At 64.2% G+C, this 21919-nt stretch overlaps 9 protein-coding genes across 9 annotated transcripts; 3 read left to right on the top strand and 6 right to left on the bottom strand.

The window, feature by feature from the left end:
• Positions 1-24: 24 nt before the first annotated feature.
• Positions 25-1021, top strand: VPS60 (Vacuolar protein-sorting-associated protein 60; the record flags this gene model as incomplete). The annotated part of the gene is made up of 6 exons (XM_069355485.1): positions 25-33; positions 67-123; positions 164-268; positions 325-456; positions 571-763; positions 876-1021. 6 exons carry the CDS (start codon positions 25-27, stop codon positions 1019-1021), a joined length of 642 nt encoding a protein of 213 aa, XP_069207556.1.
• A 331-nt stretch (positions 1022-1352) lies between these two features.
• Q8F55_007044 (uncharacterized protein) lies at positions 1353-2012 on the bottom strand (the record flags this gene model as incomplete). The annotated part of the gene is made up of 3 exons (XM_069355484.1): positions 1353-1674; positions 1709-1888; positions 1960-2012. The coding sequence occupies 3 exons, from the start codon at positions 2010-2012 to the stop codon at positions 1353-1355; spliced, it is 555 nt and encodes a 184-aa protein (XP_069207555.1).
• A 979-nt stretch (positions 2013-2991) lies between these two features.
• Q8F55_007043 (uncharacterized protein) lies at positions 2992-3946 on the bottom strand (the record flags this gene model as incomplete). Its single annotated transcript, XM_069355483.1, has 3 exons — positions 2992-3472; positions 3530-3770; positions 3808-3946. The coding sequence occupies 3 exons, from the start codon at positions 3944-3946 to the stop codon at positions 2992-2994; spliced, it is 861 nt and encodes a 286-aa protein (XP_069207554.1).
• Positions 3947-5438: 1492 nt separating this feature from the next.
• PAN5 (2-dehydropantoate 2-reductase (Ketopantoate reductase) (KPA reductase) (KPR)) lies at positions 5439-7051 on the bottom strand (the record flags this gene model as incomplete). Its single annotated transcript, XM_069355482.1, has 2 exons — positions 5439-6983; positions 7037-7051. The coding sequence occupies 2 exons, from the start codon at positions 7049-7051 to the stop codon at positions 5439-5441; spliced, it is 1560 nt and encodes a 519-aa protein (XP_069207553.1).
• Positions 7052-7076: 25 nt separating this feature from the next.
• SMY2 (kinesin-like protein) lies at positions 7077-11265 on the top strand (the record flags this gene model as incomplete). The annotated part of the gene is made up of 5 exons (XM_069355481.1): positions 7077-7108; positions 7523-7598; positions 7909-8370; positions 8409-8715; positions 8756-11265. 5 exons carry the CDS (start codon positions 7077-7079, stop codon positions 11263-11265), a joined length of 3387 nt encoding a protein of 1128 aa, XP_069207552.1.
• Positions 11266-11369: 104 nt separating this feature from the next.
• Positions 11370-13215, bottom strand: Q8F55_007040 (uncharacterized protein; the record flags this gene model as incomplete). Its single annotated transcript, XM_069355480.1, has 3 exons — positions 11370-11526; positions 11577-12286; positions 12337-13215. The coding sequence occupies 3 exons, from the start codon at positions 13213-13215 to the stop codon at positions 11370-11372; spliced, it is 1746 nt and encodes a 581-aa protein (XP_069207551.1).
• A 496-nt stretch (positions 13216-13711) lies between these two features.
• On the top strand, positions 13712-15206 carry Q8F55_007039 (uncharacterized protein; the record flags this gene model as incomplete). The annotated part of the gene is made up of 5 exons (XM_069355479.1): positions 13712-13829; positions 13866-13960; positions 13996-14202; positions 14236-14323; positions 14368-15206. The coding sequence occupies 5 exons, from the start codon at positions 13712-13714 to the stop codon at positions 15204-15206; spliced, it is 1347 nt and encodes a 448-aa protein (XP_069207550.1).
• Positions 15207-15257: 51 nt separating this feature from the next.
• Q8F55_007038 (uncharacterized protein) lies at positions 15258-19302 on the bottom strand (the record flags this gene model as incomplete). Its single annotated transcript, XM_069355478.1, has 19 exons — positions 15258-15291; positions 15338-15411; positions 15459-15682; positions 15723-16220; positions 16259-16447; positions 16529-17132; positions 17172-17316; positions 17353-17522; positions 17567-17629; positions 17665-18009; positions 18061-18228; positions 18285-18452; positions 18500-18576; positions 18616-18748; positions 18785-18900; positions 18937-18990; positions 19025-19075; positions 19111-19132; positions 19177-19302. 19 exons carry the CDS (start codon positions 19300-19302, stop codon positions 15258-15260), a joined length of 3261 nt encoding a protein of 1086 aa, XP_069207549.1.
• A 293-nt stretch (positions 19303-19595) lies between these two features.
• Positions 19596-21908, bottom strand: OPT8_2 (OPT superfamily; the record flags this gene model as incomplete). Its single annotated transcript, XM_069355477.1, has 4 exons — positions 19596-20211; positions 20259-20758; positions 20796-21858; positions 21898-21908. 4 exons carry the CDS (start codon positions 21906-21908, stop codon positions 19596-19598), a joined length of 2190 nt encoding a protein of 729 aa, XP_069207548.1.
• Between the last annotated feature and the right edge of the window lie 11 nt (positions 21909-21919).

Here is a 21919-nt window from a genome sequence, read left to right as displayed (position 1 = left end):
TCACACCACGCCCACTGCACCACAATGAACAGGGTGCGTGTGCTGCCATGGCAGAGCTGACGCCAGATATTCGGCACCAACAAGGCCAAGCCCAAGGCCAACCTGACCGACGCGATTGCCTCTGTGGGTCGCATGCCTTCGGCGCTCGCTGACCCGACGCCAGACCGACTCGCGCATGGGCAACATCGAGGTCAAGATCAAGAAGCTCGACAACGAGCTGGCGACGTACAAGGCGCAGATGGCCAAGCTGCGCGATGGGCCGGGCAAGGTGGGTGCCGTGGGGGAAGGTGGAAGGCGGGGAAGACGTGCGACTGACCCGCCCAGTCGGCCGTCCAGCAGCGCGCACTCCGCACGCTCAAGCAGAAGCGCATGTACGAGTCGCAGCTCAACCAGCTGCAGCAGCAGACGTTTAATATGGAGCAGGCGGCGATGACGACGGAGAATTTGAAGAACACGGTGGGTAGCGTGGCCCGGAGCGTGGCCGCGCAGCGGCCATGCGGCGTTGGGTGATGCGCCCAGCCGTCGCACGCGCAAGCCCCTCCAACTGGCACTCGCTGACGCTCCGCTTAGATGGCAACCGTCGATGCCATGCGCATCGCCAACAAGGAGATGAAGCGGCAGTACAAGGGCATTGATATCGACAAGATCGAGAGCATCCACTACGACATGGAGGATTTGATCGAGCAAGCGAACGAGATCCAGGAGAGCTTGGGCCGGAGCTATGGGGTGCCGGATGAGGTGGACGAGGAGGAGCTGCAGGCTGGTGAGTGGCGCGCTGGCGCCGAGCTGGCGCAGCCAGCGAGGAGGCAGCGAGACATGGCATGAGCGATCCGACGCGCTGTGACTCCCCCGCCGCGACCCCGCTGACGCCGCAGAACTCGACGCCCTCGGACTGGACGACGAGCTCGTCGGCGAGAACGAAGCCCCGTCGTACCTCACCGAGTCGAGCGCGCTGCCCGACTTTGTCGACGCCGAGCCGGTCGAGGAGGCCAAGGAGCCGACTGCCGAGGTGGCGAGGTAGCGAGGCCGCGCAGCGGCCGAGCGGCGTCGGCGTGAACGAGGCCGAGCGGGCGTCGACGGCCGGCGTCACCGCGCGCCTCTCACCCCATGCCACTCGCAGCGATGTCACAATACGTAGCGATGTGTCAATACGTAGCAATGTACAATAATCTATGGGCGGGTGGGCGAGCTGTGCGAGGCGCGCGGGAGGCGGGCCGCTGCCGACTGGCACTGCCTGGGTTCTCAGCCGCGCTTGCTGCGTGGTGCACTGCAGCATCTCAGCCCGCTCAGCCCAGCCCGGCCACCGGGGTGACTCTCCGCGCCGACCCCACGCCTCGCTCTCGGCGACGCGGCTAGAACCTAAGCTGGCGCGTATCGACCCCTTTCATAGGCCCCTCAATCCCCTCGACCACGGCCCCGCCATCCCCCGCCGAGCCGTCCCGCTGCGCCGCCACGAGGCGGGGCCTTACACCGACAGAGGTACACAGGAGGCGGTACCGCGCGCGGATGTTGCTCAGGAGCGCGGGCAGGTCCGGCGCAGCGGCGAGCGCGGCCTCCCTCTCCTGCCGTTGGGCCTCCGTCTCGCCGTCGATCGGCGCGTCCGGGACTGGGGTGGGGTTGGTCGCTGGGAAGGCGGCGATGAGGCCGAGCAGGGTCTGCGCGTGGGCCAGTGACCTGGCGGTCAGCATGGGGAGAGGGGGGAGCTCACTTCGCCTCCTTCCGGCCGCTCGCCGCGGCCAACCGCGCTGCCCACACCCCCGCAAACCCCTCGTAGAACCCCACCTCCTCCCACAGCTCCCACGCCTTCTCTTGGCCGAGCTGCCGGCCCTCGAAGAGGCCGTGCAGGCGGCCGTGGGCGTGCCCGTCGGCGTAGCCGGCGGTGTAGAACCTGCGCGCGGTCAGCGAGCGCGCAGCGCGAGCTGGGCCGGGGGGTGGGTGGGTGGTGGGTGTTAGACGCACCCCGACTCCAGGTTGTTCGCCTCGCCGAAGAGGTCGTCGCCGTCCGTGTCCATTGCGTCGTGGCTGTGTGAGCAGTCGAGCAGTCGCGACGTCAGAGACGGACGGCTTCAGTGGCAACTTTTGCAGACGCGTGCCTGATGACCGAGGGTGGAGGTGGGTGGGCGGGAGCAATCGGCCGTGTCCGCGATGGGTGACACGGCGCGGGGTAGTGACACGGCGCGGGGCCGCCGCGGGCCGGACAGCGCGGCGTGGAGGAGAGCAGGCGGCGGGCGGCAAGTACCCAAGCGGGACGGGCATGGGGCGAGCGGCGTGAGGCAGATGGAGGAGAGCAACTGAGCTGCCGCCCGCCACCTCGGCGAGCTGCCACCCCGCGTGTCGTGTCGTCATACACGCGCTGCGTCCTGCGGCCTGCGTGCCGCGTCCTACGTCGCGTCCGGTCCACCCGCACCGTCTCACCCAGCAGCCGCCAGATCCGCGGCACGCGCCGTCTATTTCCAGAGTGCCACCCGCCCCCCCCAACCCTCGCTAGCGGCTGCGCACGTTCCTCTTCGTGGCGGCAGTGGCGCTGCGCGCGGCGACCCGGCGACTGCGACGCGGCTACACCTCGCCGCGCGCCGCCGCGAGCACGTCAGGTGATGCCGCGTGCATCCCCTGCACTCCTCCCCCCGCGCCTCAGCCAGCCCACCGCCGTAGCCGCCTCGGTGCGCTCACCGACCCCTCCGAGCTGTCTCTAATGCCCACCCCGACGCCTCCACGCACCGCCCCATTCGCCCTCCGCCCCCCTCCCCCGCATAGTCCACTTTTGCAGAATTTGTACAACGTACAAGGCCGAGCTCGGCCCTGTGAAACAAGGAAGAATCTACCCAACGGCGTACGTCGCGGTGTGCGTCGCGGCGTGGTGGCCGGGCGGCGGTGGGCGTGCGGGGGCACGCGCACGCGGTGCAGCAAAGACAGCCGCGCCGACGCACCACGCGCAGCCTCGCTCACCGACAGCGCCGCACGTCGCGCCGCACGCTACGCGTGCGCCGAGTGCTAGCACGCACTGTCCTCGTCGCAATCCCTCGCCTCCCCCATCGGCGTCAAAAACGCCACCTCCTCTTCCCGCACCACCCTCTGCTCGTCCTGCGCCTTTGCAATCTCGCGCTTGGCGATGTGCGTCAGGTAGACGAACAGCAGGATGCACAGCACAATGCCGCCCCATGTCGCACCGGCCTTTACGCGGTCGCGGTGCAGTTCGTCCTCGGTAGGCTCGGCCTTGGTCGCCCCGCCGTCCTTGGCATTGTACGCCGCCGACAGGTCGTGGATACCCGCGCCGATCCACGTGTGCAGCACGAGCTTGCACAGCGACAGCGCCGTGCACGCCGTGTACGTCTGCAGCGACAGCGTCGGCGCCGACGCCAGCACCACGTTCAACAGGTTGTAAGGGTATGGCGCTACCCGGATGAGGAGCAGCAGGTGAGGGTTCTGGGGGATGATCTGGAGAAGCGAGGTGGCGGTAGGGGACGATGCCAGGCTGTCGGAATGCGTGAGCTTTGGCCTTGCGCCGACTTGAGCGCCAACGCCGACTTACCACTTGGTCACAGTGTCACGCAGCAGTGTCCGCGACACGACAAACACGACGACTGCGCCGACCAGTGATGCAATGTAGCTGGCCACGAAGCCGTACCACACGCCGAACGTGTATCCCGATAGAACAATGAGTGTGGAGTAGAGTGGGAGTGGCGGGATAGTAGTGATGAAGATGAGCACGCCAAAGACCAGCAGGCCCTGGTAGCCCATCTCGTACAGGTTCTTGCTGAGCTGGTCGAGGGCTGGGGGTCAGCGCTGCTCCCCACCGCCGACACTCACCGGAAAACAATTCGCCCTTCCAAAAGGCCGTGGCGGCCAAGAACCCCATCGTGGTCAAGACCCAGCCGATGATGAGCCCGCGGCCGAGGGCTCCGCCCTTGGAGCCGCAGAGACGCTCGCGAACAGCTTGGAGGATCATTCTGCGGATGGGTGGGCGACTGCGTGGTGCGAGTTGCGACTCTGCTGGGTAGGTCCATGCAGGCGGGAACGACGCGAGTGGGGAGGGGGTGTGGGTGTGGTTGTGGTTGTGGTGGGCGTGGGTATGATGAGAGCTGGCGTGCGCCGCGCCGACATCTATAGGCAGGAGGCGGGGCTTCTCCTGAAAGTCGAGACTCGCGGCGCGCGAGCCATGACGCGAGTGCGACGAACTGAACCTGCGATCGGAGGTGCTCCAGCTCGAGGACGAGGCCGCCGTTGTCGTGTCTATCCTGTGCAGGGTGAACGAGGGGCGAGGTGTCGAGTCTGGCGAGGGCGAGGGTGTGTGGGCTGGCGGTTTGGCGAGGGTCGCCGAGGCTGTCGAGGCCATGTGTGTGTAGGTGTGTGTTGTTGTTGCGGTTGTTGCTGCTGTTGCTGCTTTCATTGCACAAGTGGAACAAGGTAGGGAGCGTGGGGCTGTGGGATGGGGTGGGCTGACCCCATGCACACGTTGGAGTGATAGAGTAGTGTCGATGGATGAGGATGTGGGATGGATGGGATGGGATGGGGTGGGATGGGGTGGGTTGGGTGCAAGGGCGGGTGAACCGTGGCGGCGGCGGCGGCGGCGGTGGTGGGCGGTAGTGGGGGGTGGGGGGTGGGCGCGGGGTGGGCGGAGGTCAGCGGTGGGTGAGCCAGCCAGCCAGCCAGCCAGCGGCCAACCAGCCCGGCCCGCCCTGCCATCCCAGGTCGCCCTACTCTTCCAGCGTCACTTTCCTAGTGCAGTGCATTGCATCGCGCAGCGCCAACTCTACCTCCCCCCCCCCCCCCGATGTGATTTCAAAAGCGTCAGGGCGGGTGTATTCCCACTGCGCCTGGCAGCACGGCACGGCCACGACCGACCGACACGACGCAGCCCCGACTCTTGGCCGTCTTTTCTGCTCCTTGCTCGCAGGGCCTGGCCCGCCGCAGACTCTTGGCACTTTGCAACATTGCAACCTTGTTATCCAATGTAATCTGCCTGCGGCAAGCATGCACAAAGACTCGACGGCACACGTAGATGCATGGTGCTCCAGCAGCTCGCAGCCAGCCCGGCCCGCTGCCTGCCGGCACGCCTCACTGCCTCTCCGGGCCCGGCCAAGCCTCCCCTGCCACCCCCCTCCCCCGTGCCCCAATTAGAGCCAGCATTCCATCAACCTCCTGCCCAGTTACATCACATCTAATTGCCCCTTTGGAGCAACAGGCAGCCAGTACCACCGCGACCATATCTCACCAGCCTTCCGTCGCCTCGCCCTCCGTCGCCAGCTGGAATGATGCAATCCGTCCCGTCCCCCAGCCAACCAGCACACACTGGAGACGTGATGCATGTCAACCCCCGCAATGCTCGATGCAGTATACAATTATCAAATGCTACGCGGTCGTCAACCCGACCGGACCTCCCCTCCCCTCCCTCCCCGCACTTCCGTGCCTGCCATGATGAAACAGACAGTTACACCCGCCTACCGTGCTTCGGAAACTTCCCCCTGCGACGACGACACTTGCCCCTGCGACGACGCTGGTGACGCTGGTGACGACGGGTCAGAGCCGCCGGAGTCGCTACGCGCGCCGGCAGAGTCCGAGCCGGTCAGGCCGAGCGTGGCAGCCGCAGCCTCCTCGTCGCGCACACGCTTCCTCAACTTGATCTTGGCCCGCTTCGCTGCCAGCGCCTCGTCGCGCCTCGACTCGCGCAGGCTCATCGACCGCTCCTCGAGAGCAATGCGCCGCTCCTCGAGCCCGAGGCGGCGCACCGCCAACGCGTCCTCCTCGCCGCTTCGCACCGGCGACACGGGGTACAGCTCCTTGTTGAGCCCCGCCACCTCGGCCTTGAACTTGACCATTTGCGTGAGCATCTTGTGCACCGGCGTGGGGACCTTCAACCGCGCGCCGAGGTTCACGAGGAACTGGTTGATGTAGTCGATCTCGGTCATCCGGCCGTGCTGGACATCGATCGCCATCGAGCTCTTGTTGTCGCGCGTCGCCGCAATCACAGAGTTGACGCGGTGGAGAAGGTTGGAATACGAGAACAGCCGCACAGTGTCGGGGGCGGCCGTGCGCGGCGCAGCCAGGTTGTGCACGTACGCCGTGAGGATTTCGCTCGTCTCTTGGACCGACTGTCGGACCAGGCGGGTGGCCGGGCCAGAGCGGTGCAGCGACCCGTTGGGAAGATATCCACCGCCGAGGACCGCTGTGAGCGGGTTGATCGTCGCGTTGACCGCGAGCTTGATCAGGAGCTCGTTGTACAGGTGCGGCATTGGGAGGAGTGAGGGCGACAGCGGCGACATGGACAACAGCGCCGTCAGAGTCGCGTGCAGGTTCTCCATGCCCGTGCCGGGTGGTGGTGGGGGCAAAGGGAGAGACGGGGACGGCGGCGGCGTGAGCGCTGGCAAGCTGCCGACGTCGGCTCCCCAGAGCCAGTCCTCAAAGTCGACCTTGCCGCGCGGATCTGGCGCGACACCCCACTTGACGGCGCCCTGGCCCGGCTTGGACATGTGCAGCACCGAGCCGCGCTGCGCGCCGGCCGTCACGCCGTGTGTCGTCGTCCCGAGGATAAAGTGCGGCCGCTTGGCGGGCTCGGGCCAGAACTTGTCGCACAGCTCGTCGTACACGCCCATCCCGTTCTGCAGCAGGGCAATGACCGTGCTCGGGCCGATACGCGACCGCAGCCCCGCGATGGCGCTCGACGTCGCCGGCGCCTTGGTGCACACGATGAGCGAGTCGATATGCCCCCCGGCATTCACCGCCGACAGCAGGCCCTTGTCTGCTGCGGCAGCCAGCCCTGCCAGCCGGCCTGTTGAGCATGCGTCAATCTCGTACCCCGTGGTCGTGGTCGTGTCGCCGCCGTTCTGCGCCACTTGGAGGGTTGGCCCCTTGACATTGTCCTCGCCGCCTTTGAGGACCGGGTTGACAAACTTTTGGACCTGACGCAGTACGAGCGTTACGTCTGCCGACGGCTGGGCTAGCCGCAGGTTGTGAGCGACGAGGGTTCCTATTGAGCCGATGCCGAGCTGGGGTGTTGGTTAGTGACGCTGTGTGTGGGGTGCGGTGGAGTGCGACTTGCCACATGGTAACGCATGCTGGTTGTTGGGCTCGAGAGAGTGATGCAGTCCAATTACGGGTGCTGCATTGCTCTGTGGGTGCGGGCAATGTTGTTGTTGTGAGTGATCCGAGTGAGCCGGAGTGAGCCGGTACGAAGAAGTCGAGCAGTCAAGACTTGCCGGCGTGCCTCGTTGACGAAACACCGAGCGGGTTTGGTTCCGGCAGTCGCGATTTGGCTCTGTGGGTGGGTGGTGGTCGTCTGAGCGGTGAGCCAACTGCCTACACTGCTGGGTGGACCATTTGCCGCCGTCATTGCTGGGCTGCCAAAAGTCAGAGAGCGCGCAGCCAGGCAGCCAACCAACCAGTCCAGCCAGGACGAGCACCAGCCAGCCAGCCAGTCGTCGTCGCCAGTCCCAAAGTCATTCATTGCTCGACGTTTGTTCACCTCGACAACTCTCCACCTTCCACCTAAACCACCTCATCGCAGCATTCATTGGCGCCCTAAAAGGCCTAAGCATCCCTCTCGTCAGCTCGCCCCCCCCACTGCTCCGGTCTCGCACCCAAACCACCACCACACCCACACAGTGAGTCCGACTTTCTCTCGAGCTTCCTACCCCACCTTCCCCCGCCCTTCAAAAACGGCATCGAGCGCGTCCTATTGTCCCTCGTCCCCGTGCAGGCAGACAAGAAGAATCAAACAACAGTCAACGCCGCGTCGCTTCATTTTGCTTTACGGGTCGCCCACGGCCCGCAGCGTGCACGTTGCCAGAGATCAACCCTCATCACTTTTCACCAGTCGCGTCTCGCTCGCCACCTAATCCACTCTGTCCTCAATTTTGAACATCACCACACCCATCGATCAACCAAACCAACACATACTAACGCCCCGCCCAGATGTCCATGCACTTTGCTCCCCAATGGGCCAAGCCCATCAAGCCTACCGGTTCGACTCTGGCGTCCAACACCGAGGCTCCCCTTCAGCAGCGCTCGACGGCGGCAGCTCCTGCTCCTGCGTCCCCCTTCCCTGCCCTTGGCCAACCCCGCGCGTCGTCCCCCACCGCAGCCGTCACCTCAAACCCGCCCCTGTCTTACTCGCGCGTCACCCACACCCCCGCGTCCCCTTCGTACGCTGGCGAGGGCTACTTCCCTTATGCGGGAGATGCGCCCAACGGCGGGGGCGACGGCGGCCCGCCCTTCCGCTACAGTCGCGAGCAGATCCTGGCCGTCTGGGACGAGGACAAGTTCAAGGATCGCCCGATCGAGCTCATGAAGATGGCCGAGACTGGCGGCGTTCTTGTCAGCAAGGAGCCTGTCAAGCCCGTTGGACTGCGCGAGCTGTCCGAGCTGGAGAAGAGAGTGAGTGCGGCGTAGCCGGAGCAGCCTCTGACCGCCAGCTCTTGTCCACCTCTGTTCACCCGCCCATGCCTACCCGCCGCCCACAGCAGCACAACAATAACAACGCCTCCGATAATTCCGCCCCTGGAGCGCGTCGTGGTTCGGCTGCTCCTGGCAGGGAGACTGCCGGTCCTCAGCAGCCGAATGGCCGTGCAGGCTTTGGAGGATTCGGCCGCGGAGAGGGCGGAGCCTTTGGTGGTGGTGCCAAGCTCGCGGGCACCATTGCCGAGGGCCGTCAGCCTGGCGGCTTAGGAGGCGGCTTCGGCGGTGTCGGGAAGCGCGCGCCCCGCCGTGATGGTGCGGAAGGTATGTAATCGCCAAAAGGCACACGGGCTGACTCGACAAGACTCGGCACGCACTTCTGCCGCACCCACCTGGCGAGCTGCCCGTACCGCGTCTGGCACTTTTGAAGGTGTCCTCGGTTTCGGTGGCACTGGCAGCGCTGCTGCTCCTCGCCCCGAGGCCACTGATCCCGCTGGTGACCGCCTGGCCAATGGCAAACCGGAGGACGATCGCTCCGGCTGGGCTGCCGGTCAGCGCAAGTGGCGGGCCGCTCCCCAGGATGACAAGCTCGAGGTTCACGCCGAGGACCGTTCAGAGTCTGTCATCGCCACGGCATCTGGCACCGCGCTCATCGAGAGAGACGCCATGCTTCGCGAGTCGACTCCCCGCCCCGCATCGGCTGCGTCGTCGCTCCCGCAGCAGGACCGTGAGGACCTCGGCGCCATCAACTGGTACTACCGTGACCCCAATGGTCAGGAGCAGGGACCCTTCACAGGCACCCAGATGCACGAGTGGTACTCGCACTCGTACTTCAAGGATGACCTTCCTGTTCGTCGCCAGCCAGAGACCGGGTACCACACCTTGGCCGAACTCAAGACGGCCACTGGCAACGCTGTTCAGCCCTTCCTTGCCACCGTTCGCCCTCGCCTCCCTCCCAACCTTCCCATCTCCCTTGCAACCCTCCAGGCCTCTGGCGCGGTCGGCGGCCTGCCCTCCCCTAGCGCCTTGAACGACTCGTTCCGCAACCTCAACGTGCACGGCGTCCCTCCCCAGCCTCAGTTCCACCAGAACGCGCCGTTCCCCGCTCCTTACGGCCAGCCCCAGTTCAACGGCGCCCAGGCTTTCCTCGGTGGCCAGCAGGGTTGGGGCCAGGCTCCTGGACCCCAGAGCCCCGCCCGACTCAACGGTGCATACGGCTCCATCGGCGGCACTCAGTACTCGCCTTACGCCAGCCCGATCGGCGCTCCTGTCCCTCGTGCTGATGTCTTTGGCGGTGGTCAGATTGGTCAGGCCGGAGGCTGGGGTGCCCCGCCTACCAACCCCGCTGCCCCTTGGCAGCAGCCCCAGGTTCCTGTCCACGCGCCCGCTCCCATTCACCACGTCGCTCCTCTTGAGCAGCCTGCTCCCACCCACGAGCAGTACTTCTCGCCCCAGGAGCCTTCTGTTCCCGTCCCTGCCGCCGAGCCTGAGCTGGAGGCGTTCACTGCCGAGGAGCAATACGAGGAGGAGATTGAGGAGGTTCAGATCGAGGACGACTCGTACATCGACGAGGAGGAGGTTTCCCACCTCATCGAGGAGGACAGCTTCACCGAGCCCGAGCCCGAGCCCGAGCCGCAGCCCGAGCCGGCCGCCTCGCCAAAGTCTGCCCCCACATCGGTTTGGGGTCAGAAGTCGACCAAGTCGGCCAGCCGCAAGTCATCGATCACCACACCTGCTGCTGCCGCCCCTGCTCCCGTCTCCAGCCTTCCTGCTGCCCCTGCCTCCCTCCCCGCTAAGCCTGTGACCGCCAAGGTCGAGGAGCCGGCTCCTCAGCCCAAGCCTGCTACCCCCGTTGCCGACAAGGCCCCCGCTGCTCCTAAGCCGGCCCCCTGGGCCGATAAGCCCTCTCAGTCTACCGGCCCTTCGCTTCGCGAGATCCAGGAGGCCGAGGCCCGCCAGGCTGACAAGCGCAAGCAGGCGCTCGCCGACGCTCGTGCTGCGTCGTCCTCGCCTGCCCCCATCGTGCCCTCGGCCGGTGACGACCACTTCCCTGCTTCGCTGTCATGGGGCCTCCCCCAGCAGGGCGCCAAGAGCGTCCCCGCCCCAGCCCAAGCTGCTGCCTCGTCTGCCCCGGCCTGGGGCGGTGCCAGCGACGGCCCCAAGAAGACCCTCAAGCAGATCCAGGAGGAGGAGGAGAAGCGCAGTGCCAAGCTGGCGGCCCAGACCCGTGCCGCCCAGGCCGCTGTCGCCGGCCCCGCTGTTGCCAAGCGTGGCTACGCCGATCTCGCGGCCAACTCGGCTGCTTCGGCTGCTGCTGCTCAGGCCGCCGCCGCCGCTGGTTGGACCACGGTCGGCACCAGCGGCAAGCCTTCCGCTGCCCCTCCCAAGCCTACCGTCGCTGCCCCCAAGCCGGTCGCTGCTGCTGTTGTCAAGCCCACCAACCCAATCGTCGCGGCCAAGGCCACCAAGCCCAACGGTTCCTCCAAACTCAGTGACGAGCAGCCGACGATCGAGTTCATCCGCTGGACCAAGCAGGCGTTGACTGGTCTCCGCGCCGATGTCAACGTCGACGAGTTCATCCAGATGCTTCTCCAGTTCCCCGTTGACGGTCCTGCATCGGCCCGTGCCGAGTCGCAGGAGATTATCGCCGAGATGGTCTACGCCGCCTCGTCGACGCTCGATGGCCGCCACTTCGCCCAGGAGTTCTTCACGCGCCGCAAGGCTGATGCTACCCGCAGCGCGGCTGCTGCCGGCGCCGCTCGCCCTGTGCAGAAGATTGCATCGCTGGCAGATGTCGTCAAGACGCAGCCCAAGCCTGTCGCTGCCGATGCTGGCTTCAAGGTTGTCAAGGCGAAGAAGGGAAGGAAGCTCTAGGATGATGGTGGTTTTTGTGGTGCCCGATGATTTATATACGAGGTGGAGCCTCTCCCAACTCCAACGCACTTGCCCATCATATGCATGACTTGATGGCTGTACAACTATGATGGCTTCTGCTCTCTGCTTCGGTGTAGACCAGAGACAGTCCACAAGTCGTCGATCTCGTCCCAGTCGTCTTCGCTTTCATTCCACCCGAGGAGATCGGGGTCGACGCCGAGCTGGAGGAGCATCGCGCCCTTGTGCCAGGTCGACCGCTGTCTGAAAAAGGTCAAATTCTTCCATGGATACACAAATCGAAGGTGACTCACGAGGTGTAGCTGCCTTCGACGCCATGTGGCGACCCAGATCTTGGGGTCGAGGCGTCGCGAAGCAAACGCTCGAAGTCGTCGGTGCCGTCGCCGAATAGAGGGTTGCCGTCCCTGTCCATCGGGTTTCCGTTGATGTCGACGTTGCCACTGACCCCAAACTCGGCTTGCTCGCGACTCATGGATGCGTCAGAGTTCCGGTCCCAGCCCCAGGCCTCTGATCGGTACGCCGCGGCCTGCTCGGTGGGCGGGGGAAGCAAGCTAAAGAGGCGGTCGGCGACCTCGCGCCCCGCGTCGCGCCAAGTGTGCACGAGCTGCGCGACGCGGTCGTCTTCATCTGGGTTCGACGAGTACTTGACGGCCGCTTTGAGTGACCGGATCTGAGCTTCTAAGGTGCTGCAGAGCTCCATGTCGGGGTTTCGACGCAACTTGGGGCCCGAGTTCTGGCGCGATGGGCGGGATTGCGCGGAGCCTGGCGTGAGTGGGACGAAGGGCTTCGAGACGCGCTGGGTCCTTGAGCGCTTGAGGGTCGGGGATGAGGAGGTAGACGAAGAAGGCGCCTCGCTGCCAAGGGGAGAGCTCTCGACAGTCTTCTCGGACTGGGGGGATGGAAGTGCCGCTGAGCTCACCCGCGGCATCGGCGCAAGTGGGACGATTCGCGTCGGCGGCTTGAAGGGCTTGCGGAGAACTTTGGCAGGGGAGGTGTAGACATCCTGCGGTGTTAGGGTAATGGGTATGATAACTAGCGGTTCCGGGTACCCACTTCGACGTCACTGTCATCCTCCGCCTTGCGCTTTGCTCGTAAGTGCGAGCCTTGGTGGCCTGGGGTCTTTCCGACGCGCCATTGACCACTGGGCACGGGCTTGGGTGGCTGGAAAGCCTTCTTGGCGATCACGGGGATGACGGGCATGGGCTGGCCCGGGGAGGAGTCGGCTTCCTCCACTTCAGTTGCTTCGATAGGGCTGTCGTCGTCGCTGTCGAGGATGACATCGTCCGCATCTTGAAAGATAACGAACGAATCACCAGTGGAAGGGCCCTGCGCCACTCTAACGTTGTCTTCCTCCCGCGGAAGAGAGGACAATCTGGACATCTCAACAGAGAGGACAGAGACCTCAGCGGGCGGCGAGGAAGACCTTGATGGTGTCTGTGGCTCCTCGACAGCAGTGGGTTGTACCACCGTCGGGGAAGGTGACGGTTCAGGCGTGAAGATGGGCGAGTCGGTACCCGCGTCGTCGTCATCTGCAGTGATTGGGGCGTGGGTGGCACCGGGGATTGTCGCTGGAGCGGGCTCTATCGTCATTTCCTGGGGCTGTGCCAGCCGCTCCACCTTCTCGCGCTGGATGAGGTCGAGGAAGAACGGATTGACGGTATACGACGGCTCGTCGTAGGTCTCCATGATGCTTCCATCGTTGATGTCCTCGAAGGCCGGGTAGAGAAACGGCGCCGGAATGGCTGCACTATGGTCTTGCACGGCGTTGGCCTTGGGAGGTGATGAGGAGGGAGCGGCGGTGTCTGTGGTGACCGGCTGGTCAATTATTGGATCGGCAGATGGGTCCTCTGACATCGGCGGCGGCAGCGGCGGAGGGGGCGTCGAGTCTATCGGCGTGATGTGGGCCTCGGGTATCGTCCACCAAGGAAACATGTTACCGATGAGGGTGAATGGGTGATGAAGAGTTGTCAGAGGAAGAGAGAGTTGAAGAGGGGAAAGCGAAGACGTGCAGTCGACTTCGTTCAAACTGGCCGCCCGCAGTGTCTTCCTCGTCTTCCTCGCCTTCCCTCGCTTTTGCCACACACCACTGTCCTCGCGCGTCTCAGGCACCACCGACCACTTCCACCACCAACGGGCCAGGCGGATCCAAAATGATCGGGGTCCCCGCGCTTCCATTCGCAGACAATGACGATGCGACGTGCACTGCAAGCCTCGACCATCGACTTCCGACTTGGACATTCTCCTCTCGCCTCTTGCATCTTGCAGTTTGACCAAGTGCGTTCCGAGATCAAGTATCGTAGCGAATACTCGACACCACTCAGCGTACACAGATACACCGACACCAAACTCCCAAGCGCGAAGCTATCCCAGTGGCAACGTCCAGTGAGCCATCCACCGCCCCTTTGGCTGACATCCCAGACTGCACACGATGGAGAACGTCCACATCCCGCTCGAGGCGATAACCGACGAGTTGAGGACGCCATGCGAGCAGACGTTGCGGCGCGCCAATGAGCTCAAGAAGGTCGAGCCGGTCGTCGCGTACTGGTGTAGGTCCCCAACTCATGACTCGACCTAACATACAGGCTGCTTTGCCGCGGCACAGAAGGCGCTCAGCACCCCGAACCGGTCGGGCGAGGGCACAAAGTTCCTCATGCTGCTCCTCGACGCACTGGAGGAGGTGGGTGTGGCGTAGTGATGGCGGCTGACCGCCAGATGAAAGCCATCCTCGCGACCAACGAGGCCGTCACCAACGAGGCCGTCGGCAGCGCGTACGTGGAGAACTTTGCGCTCAAGGTCTTCCTCTCCGCGGACCAGGAGGACCGTGCAGGCGTCACGGGCAAGGGCACGATCCGCAAGTTTGTCGTCGCGGGCCAGTTCATCGAGGTGCTCCGCAGCTTTGAGGGCGGCCTGACCGAGGATGTGGGTGGTATGCGAGGGCGGAACTAACGACAGATGGAGCAGAAGCTCCAGTACGCGCGGTGGAAGGCGAGCGACCATGCCAAGGCGCTGCGCGAGGGGCGCAAGCCGGTCCCCGGACCGCGTGAGTCCGCTATGCGATGTTTGCGCCGGCAACTGACCGTCAAGCCATCCCCGAGACGCCCGACGACGAGCTCGCCGCCCTCGAGCTTCCCTCTGTTCCAGGAGGCTCGCGCCAGGGCTCCTTCTCGAACGAGCAGCGTGCATCTCTGCCATCGCCACCCGCAGCCCTCTCGCCACCGGCGAACACGTCGCGCCAGGGCTCGTTCTCAAGCCAGCAGAGGCCGACACCACCCGCCATCCCGTCGCCCCAGCGCCCGACACCGCCGGCCGTGGCGTCGCCAGTCCGCTCCCCGCCGCCGGCCCTCCCCCCGCTCGTGAAGAACCTGTCCGACTCGGGCTCGTGGTCGACGCAAGCGACCCCCGGCGTCCTCGGCGACGAGGATGAGGTGGCCAAGCAGCTCGGCTCGCCGGCCAAGAGCCCGCCCCTGCCGCCTGTCTCGCCGCCGCTCGCCCGCTCGCCCCCCTCCCAGTCCCGCTCGCCAGAAGGAAAGAACGTGCGCTTCATGGGGCCAGACGGCGCCCCCCTCTCCCCGGCCGAGACGTTTGCATCGGTCGACGTCTTCCCCGAGGCCCCACCCCCACCACCGTCCGCGGCGTCGACGATCCGATCACCTCCAAAGGCTTCGATCCCACCGCCGACGCTGCCCCGCGCTGCGGCTCCCCCGGCTGCCCGCAGCCAAGGCCTCGGGCTCTCCACGGCGCCACCTCCTGCGCCTGCTCCACCTGCACCTATCCCCCAGCCGACCGGCCCGCCTCGCGCCCTCACGCGCAAGGAAACCGAGACTGTGCAGAAGCATGCCAAGTGGGCAATCTCGGCACTCGAGTTTGACGACGTTGAGACGGCGCGCAACGAGCTCCTCAAGGCCCTCGCCCTGCTGAGCTGACTTGTAGACATGTAGGTACATTAGACAGAGTTATGCAACAATGGAGCTCTACTACTTTGAACTCTCGATATCGGCTAGTGCTTGTCTGGAGTGGTCAGCTGCTGCTTCTCTTGATTGGAGATGACACGCACTGGTAGGCTTTACGACAAGCCTGTCGGACATGGGACGACTTGAACTTTTGTGACCGGCCGCCAGGCTCCTTGCCCTGTGAATGTGTCAGTATCGGTCTGCCTCGACCGCAACAACACTCACACTGAGGAAGAGCTGATCGCGAGCATCGTCGACGCCAATCTTCTCCATTCTCTCGCGGTGGACCCAGGCATAGCTGCGCTGCTTGTCGTGAAAGCGCACAAGCCATGTTCTGCCGTTCGACTGGTCTTCTAAATCTAAGACTGTTTGTGGGACAGTGTCCCACTTGTCGACGTGATCGACAATAACGCCAGGGAAGTAGGGGTAGGAGGTGACCTTGGCCCAGACTAGAACCTGTCAGCAGCAATCCAAGTCGTGGCGACATACCTTGGGTCCCAGGCGGGAACTCATCGTCCCCCTTGTCCCCCTTCCCGCCCTTCTTGCGCGGACTGCGTGGCTTCGGCGCTTCCTTTGGCGCTTCCTTCGGTGCCTCCTCAGGCGCCTCCTCAGCTGGTGACACTTCGGCTGGAGGTTCCTCCACGGGCGTCTCTACCGCTTTCTCTGGACTCTCCACTGCCGGCTTGACGTCCTCGTCCTCTGGGTCCTCTGTCGGTGGCGTTAAGCTGGAACCTCGTGCTGGGAACGTCGCCTCAACGGCTGTTGGTGGCGCTGACTCGGGAACAGGGGTCAACTCTTCAATAACCTCCTTGAGGTCCTCGGCAGGCCGCCCGCGTTTCGAAGGCTTGGTCTCCGAGTCATGCGATTCTGCTCGCCGCTTCTTGGACGACCGTGACGCTGGTTCAGCAGATGACGATGCTCGGCCTTTGCTGCGTTCCGATGGTTGAGGTGATCCCGTTGGAGCGTTGCCGCTGCTGCCGTGTGAGACTGCACACCGTTAGCCTTGCCTCCTCGTAAAAGCCTACCTGACGGCGTCCGTGTCTTCTGCTTTGGCGGTGGTGGCGGAGGGGGAGCCGCACGCTTGCGCTTCGACCCTTCAGGAAGGATCCACCCCACGTTGAAGCGCTTGTACTCGTCGGCCGCGCCAATCTCGTCGGCGACCAGATCAAGCTGCTTCTCCCGCTCACGCCGTTCGCGGTCAGACACCACCGCGACTGACTGCAGCCCTAACACGCCACGTTGGGGGCGGGCCTGTGGACGGATTCTTCCTGGTGATGACCGAGCCGACGTCTCACCATCCGCCAGCTCCTCAATAGCGCCGGCTGGTGCTTGGCGGGTCTTGCGACGGCGGCTGGGTTCAGCAACAGGTGGTTCCTCTTCTTGCGGTGTTGCTGGGGCTGTTGAGATGTCCATCGGGGACGACCCATCAGCCGGAGTACCAAGGGGTCCTCCGCGGGATCGCCGAGTGGGTCCAACTCCAAGGCTGAGTCGCTCCTTGTAGGCAGCATCGCGCTCCTCAAAGAGCCTTTTCTTATCAGCAGCCGACATGTGCTTGCGGGCAGGTTTCTGTGGCTGCTCTGGTGGTGGCGGGGTCGGCGACCTAGGCTTCTCGACCTCCGAGACGAAAATAGACGCTAGGAGGTCGCGAGTAGGCTCCGCGCTGTCCGGGGCCAGGAGGGCCTGGAGTCGAACGAGCGACACCTCCAGGTCTCCAACGCTCCCTTTGGCAGGTGTTACCAGCATGTCGTCGTCAGGTAGCAGGGCGGATTCGAGTGGGATCGAGTCCAGTTCGTCCAGCAACGGCTTTACATTCTTCTTGATGCGCGACGCGGTGCGATGGAAAGGCGTTTCAGACTTGTTATACAGCATGGCGTTGGAGAGCACGAGATTGATATCCGCCTGGGTGGGTCAGTACAGGTTCGTTCAAGAGTAACCCACCTTGAACTCGGCCACATCCAGGTAAGCCACATTGTCCAGCTTCTCCTCGATGCCCGACCAGCTCATCGGCTCCTTGACCACATCGAAGTAGTCGGGAACCTCGGCGGTGTTGACGGGGTTGAAAAAGAGTTCGCCTCGGTCCATGCTGTGGAGTCAGCACGGCCACGTTGCAAGTACTCACGTAACAACCTTCTCGAGAGTGGTTCGGAGAGCGGCGTAGTGCGGGAAGATGAAGTTGTCGACCACCTCCTTTACCACTTGAGCCTGTCGTAGCTTTTCCTTCTCGCGCTTGCGCACCAGCTCGGCCAGCAGGCGGACCTTCTCGAGGTCGTTCCTCAGAGCGAGAAGGAACTAGCGTGTCAGCACGCGCACGTCAATGCTGATGCACAACTCACTTCTAGCTTCTGGGCCTTCTGTGCATCCGTCTGCTCTTTGGACTCGCTCGTCGCAGTCCATGGCTGGGTTGTCAGCTCGTTCGTGCGACGGCGCGTACCTCTAGGTGCAAGCGCTTGAGCAGCGGGGCGCCTCGCCTCGCCTCGCGCTTGAGGCTCCAATAGCGACAGAGCCTCTCGATGAAAGGCTGCCGCTTTCGGATTGAGAGCTTGGAAACGTAATCAACCAGCTTGTTGACAATCAGGCGCGGCACGATGGGTGGACCGGGTCTGTAGCTCTTGGCATGTGCCCGCGCCGTCTTGGTTGTAACAGTCTTGATCGTGGTCGAGTTCTTCCTCGCTCGCTTGGGTGGCGTAGGGCGGTCCTCAGAGTCCTCGTCCGTGTCGTGGTAGTCGGTGTCGTCCTCGTCTTCATCATCGACGTTGCGTGCGTCACGCCAGTCGGCCTGTTTTGGTCAGCTACGTGTGAACGACAATGTAAAGACAGCTGCACCTACCGGGAGATGCTTCTCGCAGTACGCCTTGAGCTGGCCGTCCGAGCCCATGAGCTTCATGCTCATAAGAAGGCCCATCTGGCGGGCGCAGGTGACGTGGAACGCGGTGAAGCAGTTCTTGTTCTCGCACTGGATACACGCGCCGGCGCGTTCCTTGCACAGGGAGCACACCTGTGATAAGATCAGCCACGATACGCGATGTAGCCACGATAACGCGATCGGCTCACAAGCTTCCATCGGTTCTTTGGCACCATCTCGACTCCCTCAACGGGCTCCATATAGATGGCGTTTCCAACACCGAGCTCGGGAATCCAGATGGCACAGAGTAAGTGCGACCAGTGGCCCGTTGTTGTCTGCTTGAACGCGCCGCCTTCATTCGGGCAGAACAAGCATGACTGAGTGATTAGCTGCGATGTCATTCTGCAGGATCCAGCCAACTCACAACAGGGTTCTCTGGCGACACGGTGCACTTGCGGCACAACCACTGTCCCTCGGGGATGTACGGCACGCCGTAGCAGTCTGAGTTGTCAGCTGGCTGCTCGGCTGAGACCTCCCCACCTTGGTGAACGGCGAGATTGCAGCCATCGCAGAACACGATGGCGTTCGAGTTCTCGCCCTCGCCATCATCGCAGATCGCGCACTTCGAGTCCTCGACGGGGAGATGTGACGCAGGCTGGGGGATCCGCTTGATCTGGTGGGTCAGCACGGTAAATGGACATCAACCCACCAAGTTGAACCACTCTTTCTCGAGCCGGTCCATGATTATCTCGAATACCTCGTACGAGATGGGCCCCGACTGGTCCTTCTTCCTCGCGGCGTTGACATGGTCGAGCCATTCCTGGTCTGGCGGGTCAGCTGACACAGCGCGCGCTAACCCACCCTGCTCGTCCATGTCGTACTCGACCTGCACGGCGAGCTCGGACTCGATCGGCTCTGAGGGTCAGCGTGCGCGACAACACCAACGCACCAATGTAGCGGATGTAGTGCGCCGGCCGCTCAAAGTCGGAAAAGTCGTTGTCTGAGGTCAGCGGAGGGAAGGCGGCGGGAACCCACAGCCATATGATCGCGCCTGCTCCTGAGAATGTTAGCTCGCTCATGGCAGACCCAAGCATAGCTCACCGAGTGCACGCCCGCCGGCGTGAGCAGCGCCGCATCGTCCGTGATGACGCGGAACGAGACGGTCGGGATGTCGTAGGTCTTCTCTGCTGGCCGCAGCGGCGCCGGCGCGGGCTTGGACTTTGCCATGGTGGGCAGTGGCTGCTGCTTGTCGGCGTCGTGGTGCACCGCGTAGCGCAGCCGTATGGGTGGAGTGGGCTGATGAGTGTCTGGTGGGGTTGTCGATGTCAATGTCTGTCGTCGTCGTCGTGATGGGACCGACGCGACCACAACAAACGCGATTCAGTCACTGGGGTCTCCATTTCAAAAATGCTTCCGTCATCGTCAGTCGTTCACACAGAGGCGAACATGATGTGATGCCAATGCAAACGCGTCTGTTCTATGGCTGCCTATTGATACAGTGCAGATGCAACGACGGGCGCTCACGCGCATCCGCCAGAGCAGTAGCCACCACCGCCCAAACCACATCCAAAGCAGCTGATGGCGCCAAAGCCAGAGCTGGTGAGGCTGAGGGTCACAATGCTGATGACACCCTCGCCAAGCACGAATCCAGAAGCCACAACGATGGCGAACAGCGGCGTCTCGTCGGTACCGGCGAGCTTTGTGGCGCGGTAGGCAATGTAGCCGCCGATGAGACGGGCGAGCGAGAAGCTCGGCGAGTTGAGGAAGCCGATGGCAAACGCGACGCCCGAGGGGACGAGCTTGACAATGGTGTTGACAGTAGGGTTGGCCGAGCGGCTGGCAAACGCCTTGAGCGCCGAGGTGACGCCAAACACGCTGCCAAAGACGACCATGAACGGCACAACGTGGGAGGGAAGCGACCCGTTGTTGAGGAGGCGGGCGAGGTTGAGCCAGATGCCGGCGGACGGAACGGCGAACTCGGGCCCAGGGATCTGGTACACCGATGTGTAGAACTTGTAGCCGGCGGTGGACACGAAGACGCTGGCCAGCGAGCCGATCATCTGACCGTAGAACTGGGAGCGGGGCGACGCGCGGAGGAGCTGGCCGGTCTTGAGGTCCTGCATGAGGTCTCCGGCCCTGGCGGTTGTCAGCTGTGCGACTCCCCAGCTCCGTTTCCGACTTACTGCTGAGCTCCGGCCTCGGCGACACCACCAGCGATGACGTTGGCGACGACGTTACCCGGCTGGAGGACGGCAAAGAGGAGCTGGCTGATCTTGCCGATGCCCGAGACGGGGTTGATGTCGGTCTCGCCAAGGGCGCGGACGCCGATAAGACTAAGGACCGAGGCGAGGACGAGGCCAATGGCCGTCGCCCAGGGGTGGATACCGTCGCTGCCAAAGACGACCCACACGAGGCCGACGCCAAGAACAGCACTGGCAGCGAGACCGATGTACACCCACGAGAGGGGGACGAGGCGCTCGGGGGGCTCGTGCTCGGGCTCTTCGTCGTCCTCAACTGGGTCAAAGTAGCCGTCCTCCGTCCTGTCGTCGTCCTCGGCGATGAAGACGCCGCCGCGCTGCGTGCGCTGGCGGTAGTGGCTCTGGATGATGGAGATGCGCTGAACGACGATGGGGAGGAGAGAGATGACGGCCTCGGCGATCATGATTGCGAGGGCGACCCAGAGCTGTGTGTGAGCAGGTGTCCGAACCCTCGCCACTCACGATCCATCCACGTGCGCCGTCAGTCGTCGAGGACACCTTGCCCGGGGCCCAGCCGGAGTGCTTTGCCAGCGGCGAAAGGAAAGCCCAGCCGACAAGCATGCCAATGTTCATGGCAACCGTCACCGGAAAGCCCATGATGATGCCCTGGCCGATGTACGAGAGCGAGGGTGTGAACCACCACATCCAGTTTGCCGCGAGGCTTGTGCCGAACGGCAGGCCGAGGACGTCGAACACGGGCAGCGCGAACGTGACGGGGAAGAGGAAGCTGAGGAACGTGACGGCTGCGCTGGCCAAGAAGCTCCACACGAGGGCCCACCACCCGCGGCCCGTCATGAGCTCTGGGTCGTCGGACGGGCCGTCGTGCTCGTCGTCGTGGTCGTACGTCGCGCGGAGCTCGGCGCTAATCGCGCGGTGGTGGAGCTGTGGGCGCTCGGGCGCGTCCGACGTCGGCACGCGGCGGTACGGTCCCGCCGGCGTCGGGTCGAGGCTCTGGGTCGGCGGCGGGGCCTTGTGCAGGAGCGCGATGAGCTGGGCCGTCGCCGTGCCGGAGGGGAACACGAGCTTCTCCTTGATGATCACCTGGCGGCGGAGCGGGACCGCGAGAAACACGCCGAAGAACGCAACGGCAAGGCACCAGAGCACGAGGCTGGTGTAGCTCAGCTCGATGGGGTCGCGCCCGTCCTGCTCCTGGTTCATCATGCCGAGGGCGGGGATGATGCCGACGAGGCCAGCGGCCAGCGGCATCGTGCCCGTCGCGACGGCCGTGGTCTGGAGCACGACGTTCTCCTGCGGGCTGAGCGGGGCCGACTTGGGGAACAGGCGCGGGAACAGCGGGCCGAGCTTGAAGATGGCGAAGCCGAGCAGCGCGCTCTGCAGGCTCATCATCGAAACCCAGCCGGTCTGGAGGCCAAAGTAGATGTTGGTCATGCAGAGGATGACGCCGACGCCGAGGCCGACGGCGACGGCGCGGAACGTAAAGTCGCCCTCGATGGGGGCCGCATCGTCCTCGAGCTCGTCGACGCGCGGAATGTGGTACAGGTTGCCGCGGGGCGACAGGGGGGAGCTGCGGGGTGAGTGGGGCGGTCCGCGGTCGACAACTCACACCGGGTTCATGGCGACGGCGG

Source organism: Vanrija albida (assembly GCF_041260175.1).
Source record: "Vanrija albida strain AlHP1 chromosome Unknown contig_5, whole genome shotgun sequence".
Lineage (NCBI taxonomy): Eukaryota > Fungi > Basidiomycota > Tremellomycetes > Trichosporonales > Trichosporonaceae > Vanrija > Vanrija albida.
The sequence above is the reverse complement of the archived record's forward strand: the minus strand, read 5'-3'. Positions and strand labels throughout refer to the sequence as shown.